This window comes from Macrotis lagotis, chromosome 4, assembly GCF_037893015.1.
Source record: "Macrotis lagotis isolate mMagLag1 chromosome 4, bilby.v1.9.chrom.fasta, whole genome shotgun sequence".
In the NCBI taxonomy this organism is placed as follows: domain Eukaryota; kingdom Metazoa; phylum Chordata; class Mammalia; order Peramelemorphia; family Peramelidae; genus Macrotis; species Macrotis lagotis.
This window is the reverse complement of record NC_133661.1, coordinates 109,478,279-109,494,456: the sequence shown is the minus strand read 5'-3', so window position 1 is coordinate 109,494,456 and position 16,178 is coordinate 109,478,279. Positions and strand designations below refer to the sequence as shown.

Below are 16,178 nucleotides of genomic sequence, written 5' to 3'. Positions count from 1 at the left end.
TCCTCTCTTCTATAGAATCACTCACCTTAATCAGGAGAGTAAATAACACAATTTAAATAAGAAAAATTCCAGAACTAGAAAACTGGTTGCCAACTGGAGTACACTGTTGAGCCTGGGTCTTCACAGATATGGAGCCAGTGAACATGTTTGACCATCTGTAGATCTCAGAGTGGGAGTAGGCTGGAGTTACAATCCCTCTAATTGAAGCAATTCCCAAACTGGATGATCCCATGTTGGTTAAGACTTTAGAAAGAAAATCCCATGACAGGAGCTTGAACATGAACTTGCAGTAAAACATATAAGCAGTTCTCTTGACAATTGTACTTTTGAGATAAGGAATGTTTTGTTTATGCTACTGCAACTTGTAAACTGGGAAATACTCTAGGAGTGTGCTTTTTTAAACTAATCTATTATGGAAACCACAGGAGTATGACTTAAAATAATAACAGAAGACAGACCATATTTCAGTGTCAAAAGAGTCAGAGTCAATGCTTAATTAGTTCAACAAGCTTTACCATATTTCCCCATGTAATTTCCCCATGTACCTTCTTTTTGGGGCCTGAAATTTGAAAAAAAAAGTATTACATAAAGTTATTGAACTCAGTTTTATTCATCATAAAATTCATACAACTCCTCATCTCTGTCAAAACTCTCATCCATGAGCTTGTCCTCATCTGTGTTGATGATGAATCACTATCTTAGGAGAGACTCTAACCATTCTTCTGCCTGGTCTGTGGTTGGCCACGAGCACTCCCTGGGCAAGTTTGATGCATGGATGCATGCTTAGTCCGAACCATTTCATGAACTTGAAGCACCAATTGTGTCCTTTTAAATCAGTAAATTCTTTTTCATCAGATCTTCTAGCCTCATGCTGAAACACAGGAATTCTTTGTTTTATTATTTTGAATTTATTTATTTAGATCCAATTGTACATGCATATTTCCTTCCATCCTCCCTGCTCCCCTCACCTCATCAGGGAATAGTCAAGTTAAAATTTTACATACATATTTTCTTAAGCAAACATATTTACAAATTAGTAATTTTTGGCATGAGGAATTAGGATTAGGGGAAAGAAATACATAAGAGATAAATTTTATAAAGTGTTCATCAGAGGGGCGGCTAGGTGGCGTAGTGGATAAAGCACTGGCCTTGGAGTCAGGAGTACCTGGGTTCAAATCCAGTCTCAGACACTTAATAATTACCTAGCTGTGTGGCCTTGGGCAAGCCACTTAACCCCATTGCCCTGCAAAAACCTAAAAAAAAAGTGTTCATCAGATTCTTAAAGTTTTTTTCTGTGTATTTTGTTTTGCTTTGTTTTTCTTCCTCTGGCTGGGGATAATATAGTCCATAATCAGTCAAATATGGTTGTCCTAGCTCTCTGGACTGTCGAGAAGAATTGCTTTCATCAAAGTTGTTCATATCATAATGGTATACGTTGTTCTCTTTGCTTTATCCTTTCACTCAGCATCAGATCCCATAAGTCATTTCATGCTTCTCTAGAGTTTAATCATTTATGGTTTCTTATAGAACAATAATATTCCATAGTATTCATGTACCATAACTTGTTTAGCCATTCCTCAATTGATGGGCACCCCTTTAATTTCCAGTTCTTTGCCACTGCTATGAATATTTTGGAACATATAGGACTTTTCCTATATTTTTACAATTTCTTCTGAATATAGTCCTAGAATTAGAATTTCTAGGTCAAAGGGTATGAACACTTTTATTGCTTTTTAGACATAATTCCATATTGCTCTTCAGAAGGGTTGGATCCTATTACAACTCCACCAGCAATGCATTGATGTCCTAATCCTCCCACAATCTCTCCAACATTGACTCATCTTCCCTTTTTCTCATCTAATAAATGTGAGATGATACCTCATTGTTGCTTTAATTTGCATTTCTCTAATCAATAGTGATTTGGAGCATTTTTCATATAATTATATATAGCTTTAATTTCTTCATTTGAAAGCTATCTGTTCATATCTTTTGACCATTTATCAATTGGGGAATGCCTTGTGATCTTAAAAATTTTATGCAATTCTTTATATATTTTAGAAATGAGACCTTTATCAGAACTGTTAGTTGTGACAGGATTTCCAATTGCCCTTTGTTCTTCAATCCATATCTTCAACTCCTTCTCTGAATCAGGCTATTTGGCTGACTTGCCTTTCATGGCCATCTTCTGCCATGGCATTTTCAGTAGGGTTTCTTCTTCCTGTAGCCAGTCTTGGATTGTTTTCTCAGTTGGAGGAGGACCAAACCTAATTTAAGCAGCATGATTTCCATTTGCTTTTGCAAACAGATCACTTTGAACTTGTATTCAGAACTGGATCAGACCCATTACAATATTGTGTTTCATTTTTGGCATTATAATTTAAAATGGATATTGAGAAACTGAAGAGTGGCAGAAATAGTGACTATGGTGTGTTGGTAAATGATTAGCAACTACCATTTTGGGGGGAGGGGCATGCCTACATAACATACTTTTAAGTATGTTTTAAGTATGCATTATTAATATTTTTTCTATCACCTTTCTTAAGTCTAGATAATTCTCAGAACTATAAATGAAGTCATTATTTGTAGAGTTTGCAATGCAAACTTTGAAAATACACAATTGATTCTCCCAAATTAGTAGAGGTGTCTTCAGCACAACCCTAGAGAGGCCATGTTTGCCATAAGAGGGTCAGTTGGAAGAACTGAGGATGTTCACCCTGGAGAAGAGTCAGAAAGAATGTGATTATACTTTTTTTTAGTTTCTTTTTGCAAGGCAATGGGGTTACATGGCTTGCTCAAGGCCACACAGCTAGGTAATTATTAAATGTCTGAGGCTGTATTTGAGCTCAGATACTCCTGACTCCAGTACTGGTGTTCTATCCACTGGGCCATCTAGTTGCCCCCAAATGCAATTGTATTTGAAGGGCTGTCATATGAAGGAGGTATTTGACTTGGTGTTTGACTCCAGAGGGCAGAACCAGAAGCAAGGTATGGATTAATATCAAGAAAAAAATCTTGATAGTGACAGCTTCTCCAAAGTGCTGTATCCTGGTGGTGGCTTCCTGCTTATTGAAGATCTTCAAGCAGAGGTCAGATGAATATTTAGACATGTTATAGTAGATATTCCTTCAGGGTATGATACTGATCTAAATGAGCTCTGAGGTCTGTTCTCACTCTATAATTCTGTGATAAAAAAAATGACCATATGTGGATGTTGAAATATGTGCTCCTCAGAGAAGAAATTTGGCATACAGACGAAGCTTTTGGGTCCATGGAATTACCTAGTGTGGTGTACATGGGGGATATTTCTATTAGTCAATTAGTTTGGAGCATAGATAAAAGGACTGGGGGTCCATAGGATCACCTGAGGTAGCTCTTGGGGGTTTTCTTTGATAATTTTCTGTTCTCCAGGTGGGCAATTGACGATAGAGATGGTAAGTGAGCTATCAGAGTTCATTGAAATCCCTAGGTAATGGTGGATAAAGCACTGAGCCTGGAATCAGGAAGACCTGAGATCAAATTCAGCCTCAGATGCTTACTGGGTGTGACCCTGGACAAGTCTCTTAATCTCTATTTTTCTCACTTTCCTCCTCTGTAAAATGGGGATGATAATACACCTAACTCCCAGGATTGTTTTAGGATCAAATGAAATAAAAATAATGAAATGCATACTACAGTGCCTAGAATGTACTAAGAACTATGCATTATTATTGTTATTATTATAGAAGATACTGTAGTCAGTAAGTGCTTCCTGGAGATGGTAGGATTTGAAAAGTCAGAAGGAAAGTCAACTGGTAGCTTCTGTCATTTATTTCAGTGACTGGTGGTCAGTCTAGTTGAGCAGCCTCCTAAATATAGACTTGTTGATTATGGGAGAGAAGAAAATAATAGTGACAGGATGACCTGTGGAAAAAGTTACTATCTCAGGTAATGTTCAATCTCCATCCTTCAGTTTTTTGGTAACTCTTTGACTACAATTAACTTGTACTTTCTGATGTAAGTACTTACATGACCAGTGATGTTTTGACAGATGATATTTGGTATGGCTTGAAGTGAATTTCAGGATACATTCATCCATACATTCAAACATACATATATTTTTTCTTGGCTTCTTGTTCCTCTCTCTTAACAAAGAACTTTAAAAAATCCTTCCTCATCTTATAATTTGCAGTTAGAGGCAGTGTGCCACAGTGGATAGAAGGGCTTACACTTGGGAAGACCTACATTAAAGTTCTCCTTTGACACATACTTACCATATGACTATAGTCAAGTAATTTCTTTTTAAAGGAAAAAAATTGACCCAGGAAATTCTTGAAAGCTATAAATAACAAAGTCGCTACCAATTGGTCAGTTAGTCAATCAATCATCAAACATTTATTAAGGATCTACTATGTTTTGGATGCTGTGTTAAGACTGGGTATATAGGGCATCTAGGTGGTGTAGTGGATAAAGCACCGGCCCTGGAGTTAGGAGTACCTGGGTTCAAATCCGGTCTCAGACACTTAATAATTACGTAGCTGTGTGGCCTTGGGCAAGCCACTTAACCCCGTTTGCTTTGCAAAAACCTAAAAAAAAAAGAATGGGTATATAGAAATAAAGACAGACAGTCTCTATTTTCGAGGAGCTCACAGTCTAATGGCAGAGACAACATCTTAACAATTATGTACAAACAAGCTATGTGCAGGATAAATTATCAATAATAGAAAAAGAAAGGAAAATTAAGGGCTTTCCTCTGGAAGGTAGGATTTTAATTAGGACTTCAAGGATTCTAAGAAGCCAAGAGTTGGAGATGAGGAGGATGATTGTTCCAGATATGGAAGTGGCTAGGGAAAATGCCCAGGGCTAGCTTCAAGGTAAGAAAGTGACTCAAAGGTGCAGCAAGGAGAACATTGTCACTGTATCACAGAGTACGTGGTGGGTGAAGGAAGGTATAAAAATATAGCAAATGGGGGAAGTGTGTCAGGTTATGGAGGGTTTTGAACATCAAATAGAGGACTTTAGATTTTAGCCTAGAAATGATAGGAAACCACTAGAGTTTTTTGACTAAGGAGTGATATGGCCATGCCTATGCTTTAGGAAGATCACTTAAACAGTGTTAGAATATATAGATGAGTGTTGGAAGAGACTTGAAGCATAGATACCAACCAATAGGCTTTTGCCAATAGTCAAGGTATGAGCATATGAGGACCTGAACCAGGGTGATGGTAATAACAAAACAGAAAAATGTTATATGAGACATATTATCAAGCAACATCAATTGACTTTGGCAACAAGTTGAATATGGGGGAGGAGGGAAAGGGAATATACATGTTGAAAGAGAATGAGGAGCCGAGGTTGATACCAAGGTTGTGAGTCTAAGAGCCTAGAACAGTAATAGAAAAGTTAGGAAGAGAGTAGGATTTGAGGGAAAAGATAATGAGTTCAGTATGGTACGTATGGAGTTTAACATGACTCTGAGACATTCAATTCAAGATGTCCAGTAGGGAGTATAAAATAAGAGGCTGTATAAAGTGGAGGGTCAAATAAATAGATATGCAGATTATTACCATAAAGATGACAATTGCATCCATGGGAATTGATGAGATCCCCAAGTAAAATTGTATAGAAAAGGAATAGGAAACGACCCAGGGCCTTGGATGATGATGCATCAAAGGAGTATGAAAAGGAGTGGTCACATAAGTAGGAAGAGATCCATGAAAGATTGATCTCATGAAAACTGAGAGAAGGGAATATTAAGCAAAAGAGGGTGATCAACAGTGTCAAAGGCTGCAGACAGGTCATGGAATTTGTAGAAGACGTTTACACATTAGTAATTCTTCAAACCAATGATATCAGAAATCCAGACCTGAAAATCCTTGTTTTAACACAGTTTGATTTTTCAAAATACTTTTTGCACAGCAGAAGTCTGTTAAATTAATAATTATCTTAGATATCTCCAAGAGAATGCTATAACCCCGTCAGAAAAGACATCCATCCAAGATGTGAGGAGAAAATGAATATTATCCCAGTCACAGAAAAGGTGGCTCTTCAATAGGATTGAACTCCAGTAATGTAATGATTGCATACCCTCTTAAATCACTTTGATAGACAGGCTGCACTGGGATTCCATAATGTGCATCCAGGGCAGAGTTTAGAAAATTTGTGGGATTCTTTTTCTAGTTTTTTAGAAAGTATTGATCATTCATATTTATGGAATCCTTCAAATGTTAGCCTTTGGAAAGGTCAATATTGATCACTTATAGTCATTCAACTGATGTGACGCTTTACTATACATACATATGAGCCCCCTTTCTGAGTCTATTGTTTTTGGTGGGATAGGGGATGATACAGAAGGAGGTCATGTTTCTGAGCTTCTAACCAAGCGTCCTTGCTGAATATAACCAATAGAGATAGCTTTTTTTTTCAAAGAACCCTTGAATACTTGGGTAGCCCTTCCCAACCTTTCTTAATTCTATTAATTCTTTTCTACTTATTTTGAATATAGTTTGTATATGTAATATATACATACACATACATACATGCATGACTGTAACTATTTTCTTGTCCCCCCCCATTAAATCATTAGATCAAGTCTTCCTTGAGGACAGGACTAGCTTTTAGTTTTCTTTGTATCTCCAGTATTTGGAATATTCTTGGGACATAGTAGACACATAATCAATGATTATTGATTGACTGACTGAAAGAAAGGAGCTTTCAGTGAAATGGCCATGTATTGCAATTATTTTCAACAATATTTTTTGGCCAGTCTTGTACTTGGTGACACTTGACCTATCTCTCCTTCTCCCTCAAACCCTTAGAGTTTTCGGCCACTTCAGCCTCCGCTCAGAGTGGCAGCTGGTGAAAGTTGACTACAAATCTATCTTCAGTCGAAGGTGCAACAAGGATGACTTCCAGACCTGGCACTTGCTTAATCAGGTAGGCCTAGCTAGCTACCTATGACTTCTCAGTTGAAAATTTCACCACATACCTAAGAACTGCTTGTATAGAAACTCCCTTCACCTAGGACAAGGAGAGAAATTATGAGAACTACTTAGTTTTTTCAGAAGGAATTTATATCTAGATGTCATTTTTCAGATAATAAGATTTTAAGTCTTTCTGAGGAAAAACCATTGTAGATCTCCTATTTTCGTTGACTACTTAGTGATTTTGAAGGAGTTTTAGTGGTTTACTGGGACACTATTGAATCACAGACTAAAGGAAGGACAATAGGACCATAGTTTTAGAACTATCAGGGACAATAAAGGTAAAGGTAATGTTGTCTAGCTCTCTTCATTTCTACACATGTGAAAACTGGGATCCAGAGATATTAGGTGACTTCTCCAAGGTGTCATGGGTAGTACATAGAAAAAATAAAATTTGAACCCAGATTGATCTTCTGGCTCCAAAATCCAGTGCTCTTTCTTCAAAGTTGTGATGGTCTGAATGACTTAAAATGATTTGATATAAAACTGATATTATTGTCATTTAGTATAATAGTTATTTTAGTTATTTTCAGTCATATCTGACTCTATGACTCCATATGGATTTTCTTGAAAAAGATATTAGAGTGGTTTTCCATTTCGTTCTCCAGCTTATTTTACAGATGAAGAGATTGAGGCAGACAGGGTTAGGTGACTTGTCCAGGGTCACACAGCTAGTAAGTGTCTAAGGCTGGATTTGAACTCAAGAAGATGGATCTTCCTGGCTCCAGACCAGCACTCTATCCACTGTGCCACCCAGCTGCCCTTAGTGCAGTAATCATGCATTAATTAGAGAAAAAGTAATGAATTACCAAAACAGGGATCTTTTCTGTTCCATAGTATTACTTCACTAGAACCCAGTAAAATTGTTAGGAATGTGTTAAGTTATGGGTGTTACAGGTGGGAGATAACCTATGTTATCCTTCCCCTTTGTAGACTATAGGAAAGGCATTGCAATGATCTGACCTTCTGGCAGTAGTCTGGGTGGCCAGTCTTAGCCTGTTATTCCTTCTCCTCAGTAAGAGAATATTCATTAACTATATCCTGACACCAAATGTAATTTGAGGATGCTGCCTGAGGTTTTGCCAGCAAGAACCTGATATGGAACATCTAGCAAATGATAGGACAATAGGAATAATATTACCTGAGAAGCCATTTCCCCTCCCATTCCACCCCCATCCTTCTTTCACTAAGGCTTCTCTTTTGCAGGGAGAACCTTGTGTCATGGGGGAAAGGAAAATATTCAAGAAACGCAAGCCAGGAGCACAGTGTGCATTAGGACGGGATTACTCTGGAACTGTGGTCTCTGAACCATGCATCTGTGCAGACTGGGACTTTGAATGGTGAGACTTTTTGGTTTCTTTTTCTGCTACTTTACAGATATGACCTTTTGCTACTGGACATGAAGCAGTCAGAGGGTCCCAAGCTGATCAGCATAGTAGGATTGGGACAAACTGGAACAGAAGTTAGGAGAAGAGATCTTTTCAAAGCAGATAATTTCATCAGCAAAGGGTGGGGGTGGGGGTGGAAATGATTGGGTGATTCTTCCCCTATTACAGCAAAAGTATTATATAAGTTGACACGAGTATCTGAAAGTCCATCACTGCCCTCAGACCACAGGTGGAAAAATATATGTGGCAATAATCAGCGCACCAATTGAACAGTTGACTGCAAACTTCTGAGTATGATGATTCAGTTATTGACTTGGTCTTTTCTACACAAAAATGAATGAATGAATGAAAGAATGAATGAAATTGCAATCACTTATTGCCTCTGCCCTCTGCCCCTCTGCCCATTTTAATAGGAGACAATACATCTAGGACTTAGGAGGTGTATTTTAATTTCGCCAGACACATGAATGGTGACTAGGACCATAAGAGAGTGGATTGACATACTCTTTCCAGTAGCAATTGCAATATCACTTTGAATTTGAATGAATGAAATGAAAAGTATTTGAAGAGTTACATATAAATCATGATTTCAGAATTAGAAGGACAAAGAAAGTTAGCTGATGAGAAGATGGTCAGGGCATAAGATAAGCAATGATTGAGATGGCTCAGAAATATTGGGCCATGTGATACACTAACCATTCAGGACAATAGGACCTCTTCCTTTCATTCTTGAACTAATTCCATTCCACATACAGACTACTCAGAATTATTTGTGGGAGGGGTATCAACTCTTCCCACAGTGTTGTAAATTGGGCTAAATCCTTTTGACTCCAGTTGGAAAGTTTCTTTTTCCCCAATACCATTCAGAGTTTGTAACAGAATTTTATTTGGATGGTTTACAGAGGAATTCCAATTAATTTAGAACAGAGGTGTCAAATTCACAGCCAAGCAGTGAACAAGAATCTCAATAGTAGCCCAAACTAGATTAAAATGTGATTAGGGAAATGTTTAACAAAATACATAAAAATACAATACAACAAAGATAATGTTAATTTGTGGTTTTCCAAATCAATATCCAGCCAGCAAGGATCCATTTCTATGTGAATATGGCAACACTGGATTAGAAGATGCACCTAGAACATCAGTTACTAATTTAAGGAAAGGGATTGAGTTGGGAATTTTCATGTTTGATCCTTTCTGAAATTTTTAACCTTGAATGGGAGGTAGAGAAAGAAAAACCACACCCCTTCCCAATCAACTTCATTTAGAAGAGTTAGTCCACCCTACTTACAGGACTGATCCTACAGTAGGGGATCAGACTTTAAAGGTACTTCTTATTAAGTGTTTCATTTAGTAAATGATTATTTCCTAGGTCACTATGTTAATGGATTCTCCTCCTGTCTGTCCCCTGCACCCTGGATACCTATCACTTTGAGAGCTTGTCTTTAGTCAGACTCATTGAATTTTTAAGATAAAATAGAATTTAAATTATGATAGCAGGACCCTTTTTCATGGTTATTCAGACAGGCACTTCAGAGTCAAAGGATGGTTTCACATTTGGGATCAGTAATTTTCAATTATTAAACACAAGAATAGTAATATATTTCTAGGAATGTGGGTACCATGGAGATTTTAAAAGTAAAAGTATCCATCATGTGGCATCCACCTGACTGTGAAATATAGATTTTTGACTTTTCAATTGGATTTAATTCAGCTATTGAATTCAAATATTTAATTCCATTCATCTCACTTGGAGCTTAGTTTGTGCAAGACACAAAAATGATGTATTCCCTCCTTGTTGTAGAGATAACTCAGAGAAGTAAATATCAAGGAATCTCAGGAAGGAGAGAAAACTAGCTCCAAGGACCAGGGAAGGGGAGGCTCCAAAACTGAGGGAAGTTTGGGGGAAGCTAAGAATTTAAAGAACTGAATGTGAGGAAGGAGTCCATTGCAAGCATGAGAGAAAGTATGTACAAATGTACAGAGATTACAGATGGCATTAAACAGGGAGAGAACAAAGTGTAGAACAAATGGGGCCTGAAGGTTTATAACAGGAACTGAAAGTTAGATAGGAAACAAGGTATGGAATGCTTTAAATGCCAACTTTATATTTTATTCTTGAAGGAGTAGGGAGACATTGAATATTTCTGAGTAGACTTGTGTTTACAAAGATTGATTGTCTTCTATGTAAAGGATTAAAGGAGAAGACAGGAGAGTCCAAGGAGGAAGTATTGTAATCCAAGCCCATCAATTGCGGAATGACTGAGCAAGTGAATATAGTGGAATGTTATTGATCTATAAGAAGTGCTAAGTGGGCAGATTTCAGAAAAATCTGGAAAAACTTATATGGACTGATGCCAAGTGAAATGAACAAAATCAGGAGAACATTTTGCACAATAAGAGCAATACTGTGTGATGATCAACTATGATGGACTTTGCTTTTCTTAGCAATACAGCAATCAATTAAAAACCTGTAATGGAAAATGCCATCCACATCCAGAAAAAGAACTATGGAATCTGAATGCAGATGAAAGCATATTATTTTCACTTTTTTTAAATGTATTTTTTGCTTTTTCTTTCTGGTTGTTTGTTCCCTTTATTCCAATTTTTTTTCACAACATGAATAATATGGAAAAATGTGTAATGTAATTGTATTTGTATAAACTATATCAGAATTTTTGCCATCTTAGATTGGGAGCAAGTAAGGGTGGGAGGCAGAAACATTTATGAAAATGAGTGTTGAAAATTTATCTTTATAGGGTTAAAAAACAAATAAGGAAGGAAAAAGTAGGAAGAAAAGAAAAAAAATTATTGTAATCCACCTGAGAAATACTGAGAAGTCAAACAAGACCAATAGCTTTGAGAGGAGAAAAGAGGACAGATGCAAAATATATTATGGGGGTAGCATCAAAAAGACAAGAAATGATTAGCTATATATATCTATCTATATAGCTATATGTCTCTCTCTATATATATGTCTGTCTATCTATCTCTTTATCTATCTATCTACACATACATCCATAGTTGAAAATATAAGTAATTAGATGGATGATGGTACCCTCATCAGAAAAAGGAATTTTGGAGGAGAGAGGGGCTTGAGGAAAAGTTGAATAAATTCCAGCTAGTCATGTTGATTTTGAGGCTCTGTTGGTAGGATGGGGAAATAGGGAACAGGGCTGCTTAATGGACTGACTATGAATGATGATCTAACACTGGAATCTGAGTAGGAATGATTAGATACTCAAGGAGAGAACCAAGTATGGGCAATGACTGCCTTAGCAGTCAGGGAAGAATGAATATTTAGCAAAAGGGAATCATTTAATCAACAAATAATCATTCATTAAGTATTGTTTATGTACAAGTTGTTATGCTAGGCCACTGGGGATTCCAACACTAAAAGAAACAGTCAATAAACAGGAGAGCTTTCTCATCCTTAAGAAATTTACATTCTACTAAAAGGTGTGAAAAATTACAGAATGAGGAATGAGATAAAGGCTATTAGTTTTTAGAAACTAAGGGATCAATGCAAACTTCGGAGAAAGTAGTTTCATGACAGGTCAGATCTCAGACTACAAGGAACTGAGAGCTGAACAGGAGGAGAAGAAATGAAGGCAACAAGAATAAATTAATATTTCTAGAACTGTGATTCAGAAAAGGAGAACATAGGACAATAGTTTGAGGGGGTCTCAGAGTTAAATGAAGACCTTTTAAAGGATAGTAGAGACTTAGGCAATTAAATAGATTTCCATGAAGAATTGATGAAAAATTGGATTGAAAAAGGAAAGAGATGGTCGGAAGAGATTGATTTAAGGAGATAACACACCTAATATTCTCTCTGCATTTTCTTTTCTTTTCTTTTGTTATTTTGCAAGGCAGTGGGGATAAGTGACTTGCCCAAGGTCACACAGGTAATTATTAAATGTCTGAGGGATTTGAACCTGGAGTCAGGTCCTCCTGACTCCAGGGCTGGTGCTCTATCCACTGAACCATCTAGCTTCCCTTCTCTTTATATTTTCTATTGTGTTGAGACTTAGGGGTTCTGTTTAATATTTCTTTATGTACTATGACATTTATTTTCCTTATATTTCTTCAAGGTGTTTTGAGACCCTTTTCAACTAAGCTGGCTAACAGCATCTTTATGGGACTAAGAGCTTCATTACATGTCTGCTCTCTCCCTTAGAGATTTAAGGTGTGACAGGTCTCTTGTTGCCCTCCTGTTGCTCTTTCATATCAAAAGTCTACTCCATTTTCTGTACTTCATAGTGTGACCATAAAGTAATGAGACTTTTTAACACACCAGAATTTATAGATGTGGATGAGTGCAGTTCATCAAATTTGTAACCTGGGGCAGCTATTTACTGATGCTACCATTGCTACAATCATTTCCAAATATATTCCATGGCAATTGGCATTTTATTTGGCAGGTTTATGTAGCACATCCCAATTAGTTGGATTCTTTCCTCAGGAAGGAAGTATCAGCTTCTGTCATGGAAAGAGTATTGGAGATTTGTGCAGGGGCAATAGCATAGCCAACAAGGTTTATCTGAGGTATGATTATTGCTAATTTGAAAGAGCAGGATTAGTGTTCCAAATCTGTCATTTATTCACATTGGGACCATGGATAGATCACCTCCTTTCTTTAGGTCTCAGTTTTCTCATGAGTAAACTGAGGTGGGAATGGATTAGAAAATCTCTCAGGTTCTTTTCAACTCTAGTATTCTGTAACCCAAGAGTCACACGAGAAAATGTAGATTATTATTTTCTTGGCATATCTTGTTTTGATCCCACGTGGTGTCAGACAGCTTGATCCTTCACCTTATTCACTAGAAGTGACTGTAAATGACTTTTAGTTATTTCAAAAAAATCAAACACATCCTCAAAGGATGCCACCACTGAACAAATCCTTAAGAGCATGTCACAAGTTCAGAAGACCTCTGCTACGTAGGGTTACTAGAAATATTTTATTCAATGACATTCTCATTAGAATAAGTGTTTACCATCCTACTGTTTTCCAAGGGGAGCAGTTTAAAAGGTTATGACTTTTTTGTATAGACACTTTCTGTTTGTTTAAATAAATAAACATGGACACAGACACACACACACACACACAAATCACTTCATTTCTCTGGGTTTTAGATTAGCCTTCTATAAGCCATAAGGGTCCCACAAGATGATATCTAGCATCCCTTCTTATTTTAAAGCATTCTAATTTTAAAGAAATAGTCATATGGGATGGGAAGAACTCCATGGGGAGACTCTTATATTAGGAAAGGAAGCACCATTCAGAAAATAGTATATAATAGAAATTACCAGAGGACAAGTGTGAATAGTGCATAACAAAAAAGTGCCATAAAGAATTTTCAGACATGGAAAATCAATTAATAATACATCCTTATGGACTCTCTAGTCTTAAGATGTGTCAGTTGAAGGAATTGGGGATATATAGTTGACTATGGGGAAACATGATTGAAATCTGAAAATATCTCAAGGTCAGTCACATGGAAGATAAATTCAACATTCCTGTTTGTCTCTAAGGGACAAATGTAGTACTAATGGATAGATTTCATTTTGGCTCAATATAAAAAGACTGCCTGACAGTGGAATAGTCTGCCTCATAAGTTAATCTGTTTTGCATTACTAGAGGTGTTGAAGCAGAATCTGGATTGCAAGTTACAGAGTTTTTGAAGACAGCATTCTTGTTTTGGATAGAGTTTGAATTGAATGATCTCCGGATCTCTTTTATCTTGATGATTCCTTGAGATACATTATACCAGTCCCTACCACAAGAGCATCATTAGAGCTTACTTTAAGACACATAGCTGAGAACATTAGTGTTGAATTAGACATTCCAGGAAGAAAAAAGGAGTATAGTTTAATTTAGGTGTTCTGACTCCTTTTAGTGCCATGGGAAATCTGGTGAAGCCTGTGGATGTCTTCTCTGAGTAATGTTTCCAAATGCATAAAATTAAATACATAAGAAAAATACAATGGAAGCCAAGAATATCAAAATATAGTGTTATATATACATATATTTAAATATGCTGCATATATGCATATGTACATGCATTTGTTGAATCCACATCTATATCTATATGCATAAATGTGTATGTTTATATTTGTATATATATGAGTATATTATATATGTTTATGCATATTGAGTATATTGTATATATTGTATTTATATAGATTTATGCATATTTACATAATCACACATGGAGATATAGGCAGTATTTCTATGTTTATATATATATGTACAGTCATACATACAAATATGTGCTGTATATATGCATGCATTTATGTATACACACAACATATAAGTTTTGCATAAATGGCATATACCCACAAATACCCAACGTTAAGAATTCAAGGCTTAAGGAACCACTAGGTATCACAGTGGTTAAAGCACCAGTCCTGGAGTCAGGCAGACCTGAGTTCAAATATGTCCTCAGACACTTAACCTTGGGCAACCCCATTGCCTTACCAAAAAAGGACAACAAAAAAAGAATGCCTGTCTTAGTAAAAAGAATACTATTTTAGCCAATTAATAACCCACCTGATACCATAATTGAGGAATATTAATTAGGAAAAATAGAATAATCAGTTATATTAAGATAGATTATAGAGCTACTTTCTTGACAGAAAGGAGCCCTTCCTTCTAGAAACATTCAGTCTTTTAGGATATGCTGTACGATGCAATGCAGTTCTAATTGTTGCTGAGGGGTTGTGGTGTTCTTTCTTTCCCCTCTCTGAGCCTCTGTTTCCTTATCTGTAGAAGGAAAGGGTTAGTTCATGGGTCCCTTCAGCTTTGCCATCCTCTCTTTCTCTACCTATATGAAAATTTAGTTATTTCTCTGATCCAAAGGCAGATCACTTCCATCTGAATGGTACAGTCAGTGTTAAGTCCTGGAGACAGAAGAAAAGGTGGTGGTGGGGGGAATGTCCTAGTTTAGTGGGATAGATAAGAGGGATTTAAATACCCTTACTTTAGCTTGCAATCTGAGAGGTGCAATCTAAATTCAGAAGAGGCATTTTTTTCTACCTCTCTCCCACACCCCTACCTCTTTAAATATGAAGGTTTTAGTGATGCTCAGAGAGCATAGAGAGACTGTGGCCTCTCCCTTTTTTTCCTAGTGCCTTCCAGAGTGGATGTCAGAAATAAGTAACACTTCTGCATAAATATTGAAGTTTCCACTTAATAGCATCATAAATCCAACCTACTTCAAGGTCAGAAGAACCTCTTTTCAGCAAGCCTCCAACACATCTCTGGCCTAAGGAAGAGCAGTCTGGGATGGTGGAGAGTGAAACCTCTTCCAGAGACAAGTTTTGACAGAGACACATGGGCAGTTGGCCAAGGAAGGGAATACCTTGGCTTGCTCTGAATCCAATGAGTGCTTTTGGGTCTGACTAGTCAGTCACCTAGAGTGTCTTTTCAAAATACTGTCTGACTCATCAGGACCTCTGCCCACTTGGATGCCAGGTCCATACCAGGACCACATTACTGCCTAACGAATAAGAGAAAGCAACTAGGGTTCTAATTGAAGTCAGACAGTCCTTGATTTGAATTCCACTTGGGAAACATCTTAGCTGTGACTCTGGCAAATCTCTTAGACTTGCTAGACACAATTTCTTCATTTCTTAAATGGGAATAAGACTGTGTTATTCTGAGGCTCAACTGGCATAAAATGTGAAGTAGTATGAAAACTTTAAAGTATTCTATGTTAGCTATCATTTATCTTTATAATCATTACTTTCTTGGCCAGGAAGTTCCATTTTCATCCAGTATTTCCCAGGTACCACAGTATGAGCTCTCTGAAATCTAGCTTTGGTTCCA

The 16,178-nt window shown here is 36.9% G+C and overlaps 1 protein-coding gene across 1 annotated transcript in view; it reads left to right on the top strand.

The window, feature by feature from the left end:
• Positions 1 to 16,178, top strand: part of SORCS3 (sortilin related VPS10 domain containing receptor 3) — a 251,184-nt gene that overhangs the window by 195,550 nt on the left and 39,456 nt on the right. Inside the window, exons 11-12 of the mRNA XM_074231907.1 lie at positions 6,795 to 6,912; positions 8,166 to 8,299. Coding sequence (XP_074088008.1) covers positions 6,795 to 6,912; positions 8,166 to 8,299 — 252 coding nt within the window. The remainder of the gene's footprint in view (positions 1 to 6,794; positions 6,913 to 8,165; positions 8,300 to 16,178) is intronic.